This window comes from Phoxinus phoxinus, assembly GCF_949152265.1.
Source record: "Phoxinus phoxinus genome assembly, chromosome: 20".
NCBI classification, from domain to species: Eukaryota; Metazoa; Chordata; class Actinopteri; order Cypriniformes; family Leuciscidae; genus Phoxinus; species Phoxinus phoxinus.
In genome coordinates this window covers 26,648,778-26,662,301 of record NC_136895.1, presented here as the reverse complement: position 1 = coordinate 26,662,301, position 13,524 = coordinate 26,648,778, and the positions used below count along the sequence as shown (strand labels likewise).

Below are 13,524 nucleotides of genomic sequence, written 5' to 3'. Positions count from 1 at the left end.
AAACATTTACGAATCTTTTGTTTTGAATCAGTGGTTCGGAGCCATAGAAAGTAAAACAATATGGATGTAGTGTCCATGATGTCACCCATAGGTTTCTGAAGTGAAGTTTTGAAGCGGAGCCGGCTGTCGCGATCTTGGTATCGCATCACTCCCGTATAAATGAAAATGGGCAAAAAGGCGGGATTAGCTGAACGGCTAGTAGTGAAAGATGCAATCCATATAGGGGAGGATTTCAAACAGCTGATCAGCATTCCTGGGAACGCCCACGAAAATGTCATATCCGTTTATGCCACGGGGGAAAACAAGATATGACCTTGATAACCGCTTGATCTTTAGTCTTTGTAATGATTATGATTGATGAAATATGGTAATATTTTTATTTTAAAACCTTTATTTGAATTCTACAATGTTTCTATGATTAAATCACTCACAGAGACTCCTCGCCAACAGCCAATCACTATGGCCATAGTTAGTAAGAGTGATGACATCATCCATAGCAACAAGGTCAACCTCACCCTTTCTCTTAGCTTAAGACTTCTCTCTATTCCTCAGTAAAAGTTGGTCTCTTTGTGAATAGATTTTAAGAGGAAACTCTTAAATAAGAACTTGTACTGCCATTTAGGATAACTCTTAGTGGTAAGATAATGATAATGTTAGGTGAATACGGCTACGCAAGACTAGTTAAACCGTAACGCCTGTTCTAGCAGGTTAAAGTTGTGTTCGTTACTATAGCAACAGTATATAGGCTGTATAGTCAGTAAATAGGCCTATATATTTAACTGTGGTTTAAAAAAATTGGCCAGTAGAAAAGTAAACTTTACTTAAAGTGAAAATAAGACTTTCATATCATGAAGTGGTGTGTTATTAATGTTTGGTATGAATAAATATTTATTTATTAATATTTAGTTATTTAGAATCGTTATTAAGATCTATCTAGGCCATCTATCATATATGTGTTAGGTTCAGTGACTTGTGGTTTTATGACATATATATCTCTGCTGTTCTCCATATTATGTGACAGAACAGAATCGGAATGATAATTATTTTAGTTTCATCTTTTAAATAAAAATTCAAATTAGCGTTTAAACTTGCTTTAATAGTCAAACTACAAACACATATCAGAACAGATTTTTCATGAATTTGGAAAATGGTATTATTTAAAAATTTATATTTCTGTCATATGGCATTACATTAAGTATTTGATTTCTGACAGCCTCTAAACACTTCAAGTCTGTCATTAATATCCACTGTAATAGAATTGTAAATATTTGCATGTCTAAATTAAGTATATCGATGAGATGTCTCAATGTTTGATGGCATTTCCTGAAGCTGCTTCACGTTAAAGGGTTAGTTCACCCAAAAATGAAAATAATGTCATTAATGACTCACCCTCATGTCGTTCTAAGCCCGTAAGACCTCCGTTCATCTTCGGAACACAGTTTAAGATATTTTAGATTTAGTCCGAGAGCTTTCTGTCCCTCCATTGAAACTGTATATACAGTATACTGTCCGTGTCCATAAAGGTAATAAAAACATCATCAAAGTAGTCCATGTGACATCAGTGGGTTAGTTAGAAGTTTTTGAAGCATCGAAAATACTTTTTGGTCCAAAAATAACACAAAATAAGACTTTATTCAGCATTGTATTCTCTCCCGGGTCTGTTGTCAATCTGCGTTCAGGACTCCGCAGTGACGCTGCTGACGGAAGACGCTGATGACGTGTTATCTGGTGCGCCCGAGCTTCGTTTATAGACTGAGGGAGACGCACGCTATATTCAAGCTATTCTACATTGTTTGCGTGGATATCATTTTTTTAATGGTGCGTAAATGTGCATGTCGCGGATGAGACACTTTTACAGCGTGCGTTTCCCTCAGACTGTAAACGAAGCTCGGGCGCACCAGATAACACGTCATCAGCGTCTTACGCCATCAGCGTAACTGTGAAGGATTGACAACAGACCCGGGAGAGAATACAATGCTGAATAAAGTCTTATTTTGTGTTATTTTTGGACCAAAAAGTATTTTCGATGCTTCAAAAACTTCTAACTAACCCACTGATGTCACATGGACTACTTTGATGATGTTTTTATGTACCTTTCTGGACATGGACAGTATACTGTATATACAGTTTCAATGGAGGGACAGAAATCTCTCGGACTAAATCTAAAATATCTTAAACTGTGTTCCGAAGATGAACGGAGGTCTTACGGGCTTAGAGCGACATGAGGGTGAGTCATTAATGACATTATTTTCATTTTTTGGGTGAACTAACCCTTTAAGAGTAGCAAGGAGCTGGACATGATCAGTTATTAGAAAACAACTAAACTCAAACTTAACATCATTAAATGGCCCGGTTCAAATGTTGCATTATTATTATTATTATCTTGTGTTTTGTACAGAATGTTAAAAAGGAGGCAGTGGTGTATGCAGATGTCAGAAGATGTCTTCAGTCAGTTCAAGATCCAGCTGTGTGATCACTTTCACCGGAGTCTGTGCTTGAGATTAGGGATTGATGAGAATAACTAGAATATTAACATTAACATGTACATAAAAGTGCATTTTTATTTGCTCTAGTTTTACACTCTATGACCATCCCAGCGAACTGAAGTCAAATTCAGAGGATTAATAAAATGCAGTTCTAAAATTTGCTTTGCAATACACGGATTATTAAGAAAAATCGACCTAATATTAACACTCTCCAAGATGATGCAGAAGCGGTTTATTTTCATCAACACATCAAACCGCATCTCTGCACAGAAGTCATAGAGGTTTACTTTGAGCTGCTCGAGTCTGAACAGTGAATCACATTCACATACGGTCTTGTGCTTCATGTGTCCTTTGCTACATTATAATATAAGTTTTCTTAAAAATAGGATATATGTTATAATATATGTTTTATATATATATATATATATATATATATATATATATATATATATATATATATATATATATATATATATATATATATATATATTAAAATGCTCATTAGATCACATTCATTGATTAACAACTTAAATCCACAGGCAAATTAATCTATAAATCAGAATATTTACTGTAATAGTCTTTACAGAACAGATCAATACAACTAAAAAGATGATATATATTACAAACACTTTTTAAATACTGTGATTATTTATTTATTTACTTAGTAACATTTTTATTGTGACATGTCTGTAAAAACACAATACTTTCCAGAACAACTGCACTTCTCCATGCTGACTGCATTAGGCCTGTAGGAGGCGCTAAACTCCATCTGTCATAGAACACACAAAACAGAAGAAGAAGAAGAAGAAGAAGAAGAAGAAGTATTGCATGCGTCACGCATGGAGCATCATCGCTTACTTGCTAGTAAGTGAAAGTAGTAAAGGGAAAGCAACACACACATTTTTATTTGTATTCTTTTTTTAGCAACACACACACACACACCTTTGCTTCCTTTCCTGTTTTAGCTCCTCCTGTCAAGAACGCGAGGAAAAGACACAAGAGTGTTTTCATCCGAATCGATTTCAATCGCTCTTTTTGTAAATGTGAAAGTCTATTGTGCATTTACTTTTTGAATGTCCCTGTTCATCTTTCTTTTGTTATGAGATGTCTCAATATCTAAGTGTTAAAATTAACTTCAACCTAGTCTTATTTCTTTTTCCATCTGTTTTACTTCATTCAATTGAATATGACTTTTCCTAAAGAAAAATATGTTATCAGTTTGTTTTTGTTATTAGGGAAATGTTATATTTATCAAACTAAATTGACTCTCAAAACCCATTTTTGCTCATTTTCAAACAACCTTTACAGTTAATTTAGAATCTGTAAAGTTTATTTTTTTTATAAAAAATCCCAAATAACTGTATCTCTGCTAAATGAATTTAACATGTTTGTGATGATTGTGTTTCAATTTATACTTACAAAATTTGAAAATGTGTCAGTTCAATAAGAAAAGGATGGAGGAATCAAAGGAATCAATATTTGTGTAATCGCTCAAGCATCACGTATAGCAGCGAGAAAACTGGGATGAATGCAAAAAATACATTGTTGTTAAACATATAATAAACATTTTTAAATGAGTAGTTCTATATCACTCCATCGTTTTTAATTCGATCATTCTGTTTGCAATGCATCATGGGATTGTAGTCTTTCAATCCAAGTTCACAGTCCTGTACCTTTGTGTTTTTTTCAGATTTTCCCCCCCCCAAAAAAATGTGTTGCTTCAAATTCTTACAAAACACTCGTTCCCTCATCTAGAGAGAACAGAGGTTACGTGAGTAACCGAGAGTGTTTTATGTCTTAAAATAAAACGTGAAAGTGTCTTCAGCTTGTGTTCACCACCTTATTTCAGCCATTTAGTGAAAGTTATCATGCATGAGCATTGTATTACAAAAAAGACAACTGAACGTATTCTCCGTCATGCTTGTGAACTAACAACAAAATATTGTTTGTATCATCTATGAACATAATTCGTTTTTTTAGAATATTGCTTAATCATTAAAAAAGTGACTTTATTTAAAAGTATTATTAAAATATTTTACATATCAATCCGATCAAAATCCATGTGAAAATAGATCATATTTAATAAAACAATAATGGCAACACTATAAGCTCCGCCCCTCACTTCTATCCTGCTGGTCTGAAACTGCTGGCGCTGCGGTTCTGCAGCTGGAGATTGATTGACAGGACGGAATGATTAGGCTCCTCCCCCAACCTACGTTTGGATCTTCATAACATGAGCCCTGCACAAACTTACTATTGTAATGAATAAGGATGAAATTAATTGAGTAACTTGTTACTAGGTGATGATGAATTTACACCCATGCGTACACCCCCCCCCCCCCCCCCCAAAAAAAATGCATTCAAGTTGCACATTTTCAGTTAATGCGTTCTCTACATGAATATATTTGCTATAGAAAGCATGTAACTCCTTCAGTGAGAAAGACAAAGCATGATCACAACTGAATGCAAACTGGCTTGAATGTGTCGGACTAGAACTAATTACAAGGTAAACAAATCACCCAAACATTTTTAAAAACATTTTTAATTTTTTTTCAAAACCACATTCTATCTACACAGAAAACCCACAGCGCATGTTTTTTTTTTCTAGCTCGGAGAATGAACATGATTCAGTGACTCGGACACCAGCAGCGTTTGTGTGTCAAAGTGAAACTTCTGCGGTCTCGTTTCTTTACAGAGAATTTTGACCTGATGAGTGGAAAACCTGTGTGTGTTATTGTTAGGCACACTGATGTGTGTGTGTGTGTGTCAGTTTGTGGGTAAAGAGTGTCTTTATTTTATTTTATATTCTAAGAAAGCCTGCATAAGAAATCAAAGATAAAATGATGCAAATATAGGATCATTTTAATAACTTTCGGTGTTACAGAATGTTATATTAAGTGAGTCTTAATAAATGCTATATTGAGACAGTAATATCTAGTGTGTGTCTCTGATAGGTGGTCCTGATGGGGGAGGATCCACACACACACACACACACACACACTATTAATATCTCAGATTTACATTATAATGTTACAGTGCTCAGTAAAAATGGTTCATGTTGGCGTTTTGTTCAGCTTGTGTTTGTGGCGACGGGTTGGTAAGTGTTTTTATATCATTGTTTTACTGATTTAGTTCATGCTTTGCTTTTCATACAGGGTAATATGATGGATTTGCATTCGTTATTTCCAGATAAAAGACACTCTGAAATCGAGCTGGTAAAGCTCCGGTCTTTCCTCACAGATCATCACATTATACACAGATTGAATCAGAAACACATACTCTTCATATCTGAATATCTCTGGGAATTATTTGAAGCAAATTTTTCAACTAGTTTTAAAGTTTTGAGGCAGAAAATCTTCTAAAATTATTGTGTGTAGCAACATTGGTAAAACAATTATTCAGAATCTCTAAATACAAAGGCAATGAGTTTTGTTTTGAATATAAATATTGTTTTCCTAAACGGTAATCACCAGTTATTCACATCTCTTCTTCTGTCTGTTGATTTTTCATTTATTTATTTATTTTTTTGTCTGTGCTACTCGTTTGTTTGTTCTTCACTTCTCTTTGAAATAGTAATACTGACATCAATTTAGCTTTAATCTACAAACACTCTGTTCTCCAGGAGTGTTTGCAGGTTCAGATGCAGTGAAGTCAGTGTCAGTGACGGAGGGAGATTCAGTCTCTCTAAACTCTGGTGTCACTGACATGATGGATGATGATGTGATTCAGTGGAGGTTTGGAGATGAAAACACTTTAATAGCAGAAATAGATGTAATTGCCGGCACCATGACTGTATATGAAGATGTTCTTGATGGGAGATTCAGAGACAGACTGAAGCTGGACGATCAAACTGGATCTCTGACCATCACACACACCACAACTGAACATACTGGAGTTTATAAACTAGATATGATCAGAAATCTGAGCAGGAGTTTCATTCTCACTGTCTATTGTGAGTTTAATATTTGTTTATTTTATTTGTTACATTGTAAAAATACATCTAATTTTACAGAAAATATATTCTTTACAGTATTTTTCTTTCATTTTAAATTGTACTCAAATCTCTGTATCTTATCTGTGAAATGAACAGTTCAGTTGTTGTTTTTAAGGATTGTGTCATTAATGACAAATTACAGTAATTCTCTTTTCTTAATGATTATTTCTACAGTATTTTTTTCTGTTTTCTTAAACATACAAAGCCTACGTAAAATTACAAAAATAATCGTGATAATAATTTGTGAATTCACCACTAGATGGTACGGAGCCCCTAGAGGGACACGGTAGAAGAAAACAAATCTGAGATGGGAGGAAAACATTTCTTTCCTCCATCTCACTATTTCCTTCACTCTAATATATATTTTTTTTACAGATTATTTACAGAATTTTCCTCGAATATAATATTTAACTTTACATTTACAGTTTTTGTTTGGCCGGTCATTTGAGGATTTTTTTTTTTTTTTTTTTTTTTTTACAATTTTGTATTACAGTGTATATAGCTCTGAAGTAGATTAATCTTAGATGGGATAGTGATTTATTCTCATCTTTCTCAGCTCGTCTGCCTGTTCCTGTCATCATCAGTAACTCTTCACACTGTTCTTCATCATCATCTTCATGTTCAGTGGTGTGTTCATCAGTGTTGAGTGTGTGTGATGCGACTCTCTCCTGGTACGCAGGAATCAGTGTATTGTCCAGCATCAGTGTGTGTGATCTCAGCATCAGTCTCTCTCTACCTCTGGAGGTGGAATATCAGGATAAAAACACCTACAGCTGTGTGCTGAACAATCCCATCAGCAACCAGACCACACATCTGGACATCAACATCTGCCACACATGTGCAGGTACGACTGATATTAGTTGATGTTAGCGCTGATATTTATTCACTGAATTAATTTGTCGATTTTATCGATAATTTAGGATGACTTAAAGAACTAAGGAGCTTCTTTCATCATGTACTTGTGTCTTTCTGAACAATTTTTACTTGATTTTTCTTGTGTGGAGCAGAAAACAACATATTTTTGAGTTCATGTCAGAGACTAAAATCTCAATTCAATTCATCATTGCTCGTATTTTCCCCCAGAAGGACACGCCCCCTGTTGTGATTCAGTTGAGGCTGTGCTGCGATTGGTCGTCACTGCGCTGATGGGCGTGGCTTCTGCGGCTGCTGTTGTTCTTCTGGTCAATGACGTCAGATCTACAAGAGGTTAACAGGAGAAAACTGAACAGATATCATAAATATTGTGGCATATAGACCTATTGCCGGTTTAAACTATGCATAGTCTAATTGTTTAGTTATTGAAATGCTTTAGCCTATATTCTGAGCTTGATTGTAAAGGGTTTATTACTCATGTATTGGACCATTGGGCCAGTATTCTTGAATATTTCATTTTATTCTTTAATGTCATCCATTTTATATTTCTTTGTTAACTGCAGTGTTTTCATTTTTTATTAATTAATGTTATGTTGCTGTTTTCATTTTGTTGTAGTCTATAATTGTATGCAGAAACCCCACACGTGTAAAACTGTCACACCAATAAATCCCTGTAGAATTCAACAGAAAACTGAATATGAATTATTGAACTGATAAACAGCTATGAATCATACATAGGCCTAAATGATAGTTTAAGGGTATAATAAAAGGGTCAAAGTTTTTCATCATAAACATTACAGATATTACATATTTAAAGACCGGATCAAAGATTGGAAGATAATTTCAGACTCTTGACCTTGTTTTGATGATACAGAGTAACCACATTCATTAAAGGACAATCCCGGCGAAAAATGAACACATGGTTACCGAGTCGATCGTTCTCTGGGATGTGTTTTCATGATAATCGAATGTAAAGAGTTTTATCTCTAAAAACAGATTAGCTCATAACGCTGGTATATGGGGCATCGAATATAAATAAAAAGAAATTGTTTGTTAATACCACTAACAAGGCTCAAAATAGCCTCACACTAACACGGTAGCATAGTGAGGGTCCCTACATGCAAACCGAAGCATTGAGAACTGTGTAAGTGTACAGACAGTTTAATAAGAAGATACTTTGTAAAGACAGTACACGTCGCGTATACAGGCAGGAACCATCTTTGGGAAACAGACTCGACCAGTCGAGCCACGAACGCCGTGCTAAGTGAGCTGGTCGATAGGTTTAAGTCACAGTTCTGCTGCGTGATGTTCTGACCTCTAATATCTTTAAAAAAAGAGTTTGCAGAATTCAAGCAACAAATTATGTTTAATAAACAAAGTTCAGGAGGAGCACATTCAAACGGTCTATATAATCAGCTCGAGACGAGGCATACAACTCGCCAACTCACCAAGTTACCTCGACAGTTTAAAAACCAAAACATAAAAAAAAAAAATGGTATATGGAATATGGTAATATTTTTATTTTAAAACCTTTATTTGAATTCTACAATATTTCTATGATTAAATCACTCACAGAGACTCCTCGCCATCAGCCAATCACTGTGGTCATAGTTAGTAAGAGTAATGACATCATCCAAGGTCAACCCCGGCCTTTCTCTTAGCTTAAGACTTCTCTCAATTCCTCAGTAAAAGTTGGTCTCTTTGTCAGGGTTAAGAGGAAACTCTTAAATAAGAACTTACTGCCATTTAGGAGAACTCTTAGTGGTAAGATAATGATAATGTTAGGTGAATACGGCTACGCAAGACTAGTTCAACCGTAACACCTGTTCTAGCAGGTTACAGTTGTGTTCGTTACTATAGCAACAGTATATAGGCTGTATAGTCAGTAAATAGGCCTATATATTTAACTGGAGTTTAAAAAAACTGGCCAGTAGAAAAGTAAACTTTACTTAAAGTGAAAATAAGACTTTCATATCATGAAGTGGTGTGTTATTAATGTTTGGTATAAATAAATATAGTTATTTAGAATAGTTATTAGGATATCTATCTATCTAGGCCATATATATATATATATATATATATAGGCCATCTATCGTATCTTTGTTAGGTTCAGTGACTTGTGGTTTTATGACATATAGAATGGATTTCCTCAAAGTGATACGGAACTTTGATTTAGATTTCCGCTAAACATGATACGGAACAAAAGGAACTGTGATTGCGTTACATGTCAGTCAAACGTCCTCTTGGGTGGACAAATGACCCATTTTCTCAAAAACTACTGATAAATGGGTCATTTTTACTGTCACTGTTGTGTGTTGTGTAGGAGTCTATGATTTCGGTTGGGTACCTCATTATATTGTGTAGATATGTAGTCTTACTGTTTTTTACTTGCATGTTTTAAAGTAAACCATGCGCTTTAAAATCATGGCTTATTTCAGTGCTACATTGTTTGAGTTTACAAACAAAGAGTGAGTGAAATGTACTTGAAACAGAGCAAAGTAAACTTCAAATGAGTAAGTACTCCACAAACTCTATCTGGTCAAGGTATTTACGCTCTTTGTTAATTTGACCTAACTTAGTTAATTCCATACATGTGACAATTACTTAAAAATATGAGTGCAAAAACTCATATTTTTTTTTATTATTCTTTTTATTCTACTCACTGTTTTATTCAGTGAATAATTTGACCTTGAACACTGGTACACTCGCACGCAAGCAGGAACTCAAGACATGCACATTTGAACATTTGACCTCTCTTAATTGTTACTATAAATCTATAACTAATATGCCAGAAATGGTAAAGTTTGATCTTTGCCCAGGACACCCGGATGTTATTGTCTGATATAAATATGACCCATCTCCATTCAATAGATATGAGAATCTTACGGTGTTACACAGGCTCTGGCTCTTCACCAAATCTTCATCTGATATTCTGAAGGCAACAATTTATTAAAAACCAAAGTGAGTTCTGAATAAATGTTCTAACTGAAGTATTTTTGTGCTTTGTCTTTAAATGCATTGATAATCGAGTGTGCAGCGTATGAGTGCATGCAGACATTTAACTTTTCCTGCTTATTAATTTCAGGTTCATCATGGCAATGCTGAAAAGTTGTCTGCTTCTTTTCATCGTCTTCTCCATGGGGGATGCAGAAGGTAACCAAGACATTTATTAAGTAAAAACCCAAACATTGTGGAAATGTACAATATTCCATTGACTATTATCTACATGATTAATAAGGGGTTTACAGTGTATAAAGTACACATATTTTCAGCACATAATCACAAAAACACAAAATAAGCGACATAAATACTAATTAAAGCATTCTTTGCAGTGAATGTTACAAGAGAGGTTAATAGACTGGATGCAGTTGGTTTATCCGGAAGATGCCCCGCTACATGGATCAAATACGGACTCCGATGCTTCAAGTACTTTTCACATCCGACTAACTGGATCACAGCAGAGGTAACGTGTTACAACAAGAGGATTTGGTCACACTTTATATTAGGTGTCTTTAACTACATCTAAAAGACAGATGTAAAGTGCATTGTCAAATTAATAATTCAAACTGATAAAAATGGTTCTGTGGTGATGTAAATGCTACAGTAAAAAAAAACAAATTTAATTTCTACATGAAAAAACTAGTTCAGGCAAGAATTTTAAAAAACAAAGTAAATGATATACTAGTACTCAATTCAAGCATGAAGAAATGTTAAGTGTCAATTAAATGTCAAACTCATTTTAAGTCCAATAGTAAGTAGATTCTACTTGATAATTACAGGCAAGTTGTATAGCAGTAAAATGTTAATGTTAAAATGTGTTAGTGCAAATTGTTACGAGGATTTTATCAAGTAAATCCTACAAGTCATTTGTTTCAGATATTAGTTAAAGACACTTACTATAAAGTGGGAATATTATTATATTAAAAACGAATTTTCTGCAAACAAATAGTACAGAAAACTGGTACTGAGCAAATAATCAATCGGAGCAGCCTTTGTTTGCAAATGTCTAAAATGTTGTCACTTTTGCTTTATGCTAAAAAATATATATTTTGTATTGACAATGAAAAAATCTGTCTCTTTAGAGAAACTGTCAAAGTCTTGGTGCGAATCTCGCATCGGTGCGTAATAAACTGGAAAATACTTTCCTGCTGAGTCGGTTACCTTCTCCTGCCACACAATGTTGGATTGGTGCTCATGATGCTGTACAAGTAAGTTCAGTTGTGTCCTAAAGATATCGCTTTGTTTGTCTAGACTAAAAGTTCTGCTTTAAACAGTAAAGGCAAAGTTTCTAATGAAGATGGTTTGACTTCAAATCTGAACTTATTTCGCTTCTTCCTGAAGTCTGACAACAGCAGTGCACTCTTTGTATTCACTCTCTTCACTCTTCAGGATGGACAGTGGTTGTGGAGCGATGGAACTGTGTTTTTGTATACGCACTGGTGCACTGGAGAACCTAACAATTACAAGCGTCCCGAGAACTGTTTGGAGATCAACTGGACCTGTAAGAATACAGTCTGATTTTTGAATACTTTCAGTTATAATTTACAATCCAATTTCACATCATACAGTAACATGAAATGACTCATTTGGATTTCACAAAGTGCCTTAAGTTGAACGATCTATTTTATTTTGATTCTAACAGCACTATAATGATCAGAATAACTGATTTCATTATTTTACCTTACAGCCAACCGTTGCTGGAACGACATGCCCTGTTCAAGTTCACTGCCCTATATGTGTGTTAAGGACCTGTGAGACCGTCATGCTGCTCCACAGTTACTTTCATTCAACTACATTTTTTCCAATATTACAAAAATGTTATTCTGAAATCAAATCTCTTATAAACTTTAATCTCTTTTCCATATCTTCTCTGAAACACTACTCAAATGAATAAAAGCATTGAGAAAGCAAATTGTGCATTGTGGACAATCAAATTTGAGTATTTAAAATTTGTATATTGTATAGCAAGGTTTGATGATATGGTTAGAATGGCATTGAATGATGTCATCATCGGGGCGGGGTTTAAGCGTGCTTCAACTGCACATATGCTTAATCATTGGCAAAGAAGACAATAAGCTTGTTTGAGATGCGCCTTGCCTGAATTGTATGCGAGAGTAGGCGGCTGCAGTGAGGGGAGGAGTGAAACAAGTGCAGGCAAGCCGGACAGTTCTCTCTTCTCGAAGTGGATGAGACACCAACGAGATCAAAGATGGATATCGCGGGATCCACGCTCGTGCACGGTGTTGCTAATAAACTGGATGTAATTTAAAGGGCACCTATTATGGAATTTTGAAATGTACCTTTCATGTAGTGTGTAACATAGATCTAAGTGAACAAAAACATCCTGCAAAGTTTGAAATATGAAAGTGCACCGTATATAAAGTTATTGTCTTTCAAAAGTAAGAGTCGACTCGGAGTCATTTTTATGAATCGTTAGAAGACCGAAGCTTTTTCTCTGACTAGATGACGTCAACTTGTCAAGTTATTTGAATACGATACGCCCACTCCCACTTATTGCGCTCCAAGGCCAGCAGGGAAAATATCATGGCGACGAGATGCTGTGTTCTGAAGTGCGGCTCAAAAGCCAACTTTTTTCATCTGCCCAAAGAGGAGCATTTGAAGACTAAGTAACTACAATTCATATAACTATACCACAGAAGAGTAGTCCGAGCCTTGTGCTTTGTTCGCGCCATTTTGAAGACGATTGCTTTACCAACTTAAATGCAATCAAACTTGGATTCGCCAGCCGGCTGATATTAAAGGAAGGTTCATTTTCAAGTGTATTTGCATCAGCTTCCTCCTCCGTATCACAACATGTAAGTGTGATTAATAATTGTTGCTTTTATGTTTTATGTAGCATGCTTAATTATTATTTTGTTTGTTGTGTAAGCATCATTTAGCTTCTAGGTCTTCAAAGACAATTGTATTGAGATATGTGAAGTGTTTGTCGTTGTTTTCGGAGTTGTCTAAAGAATAGAGTAATACCTTGTAGGAACGTAACTGCATTTTTTTTTATATAAAAACGTTATGTTTTTGCATCGGGCTAATGCAAACAAAGACTGATTGTGCTTTTACAATATGAACTCTGGGCTATGCTCGCTAACATAACATTAAATTCTTTATCTTATTTTTAGTTTTTTACTACAAACTACAAAGCAGTGGACTATAATC

At 34.9% G+C, this 13,524-nt stretch overlaps 3 protein-coding genes across 3 annotated transcripts in view; all 3 read left to right on the top strand.

Moving 5' to 3' along the window:
• LOC306987907 (SLAM family member 9-like) overlaps positions 1–13,524 on the top strand; it is a 436,375-nt gene that overhangs the window by 399,833 nt on the left and 23,018 nt on the right. The window lies entirely within an intron of this gene.
• LOC306987931 (uncharacterized protein) lies at positions 3,304–8,036 on the top strand. The gene is made up of 4 exons (XM_079592579.1): positions 3,304–3,350; positions 6,109–6,438; positions 7,037–7,324; positions 7,564–8,036. Exons 1-4 carry the CDS (start codon positions 3,326–3,328, stop codon positions 7,689–7,691), a joined length of 771 nt encoding a protein of 256 aa, XP_079448705.1. The 5' UTR covers positions 3,304–3,325; the 3' UTR covers positions 7,692–8,036.
• Positions 10,134–12,262, top strand: LOC306987943 (ladderlectin-like). The gene is made up of 6 exons (XM_079592606.1): positions 10,134–10,314; positions 10,439–10,506; positions 10,686–10,816; positions 11,436–11,561; positions 11,743–11,854; positions 12,041–12,262. The coding sequence occupies exons 2-6, from the start codon at positions 10,446–10,448 to the stop codon at positions 12,106–12,108; spliced, it is 498 nt and encodes a 165-aa protein (XP_079448732.1). The 5' UTR covers positions 10,134–10,314; positions 10,439–10,445; the 3' UTR covers positions 12,109–12,262.

Coding starts and splice junctions, on each gene's coding strand:
- LOC306987931 (XM_079592579.1), top strand. CDS start 3,326: ATGGAGCATCATCGCTTACTTGCTA. Junction 6,439..7,036: donor TTTCATTCTCACTGTCTATT/GTGAGTTTAATA, acceptor CATCTTTCTCAG/CTCGTCTGCCTGTTCCTGTC. Junction 7,325..7,563: donor CATCTGCCACACATGTGCAG/GTACGACTGATA, acceptor ATTTTCCCCCAG/AAGGACACGCCCCCTGTTGT.
- LOC306987943 (XM_079592606.1), top strand. CDS start 10,446: ATGGCAATGCTGAAAAGTTGTCTGCTTCTTTTCATCGTCTTCTCCATG. Junction 10,817..11,435: donor CTAACTGGATCACAGCAGAG/GTAACGTGTTAC, acceptor CTGTCTCTTTAG/AGAAACTGTCAAAGTCTTGG. Junction 11,562..11,742: donor GTGCTCATGATGCTGTACAA/GTAAGTTCAGTT, acceptor TTCACTCTTCAG/GATGGACAGTGGTTGTGGAG.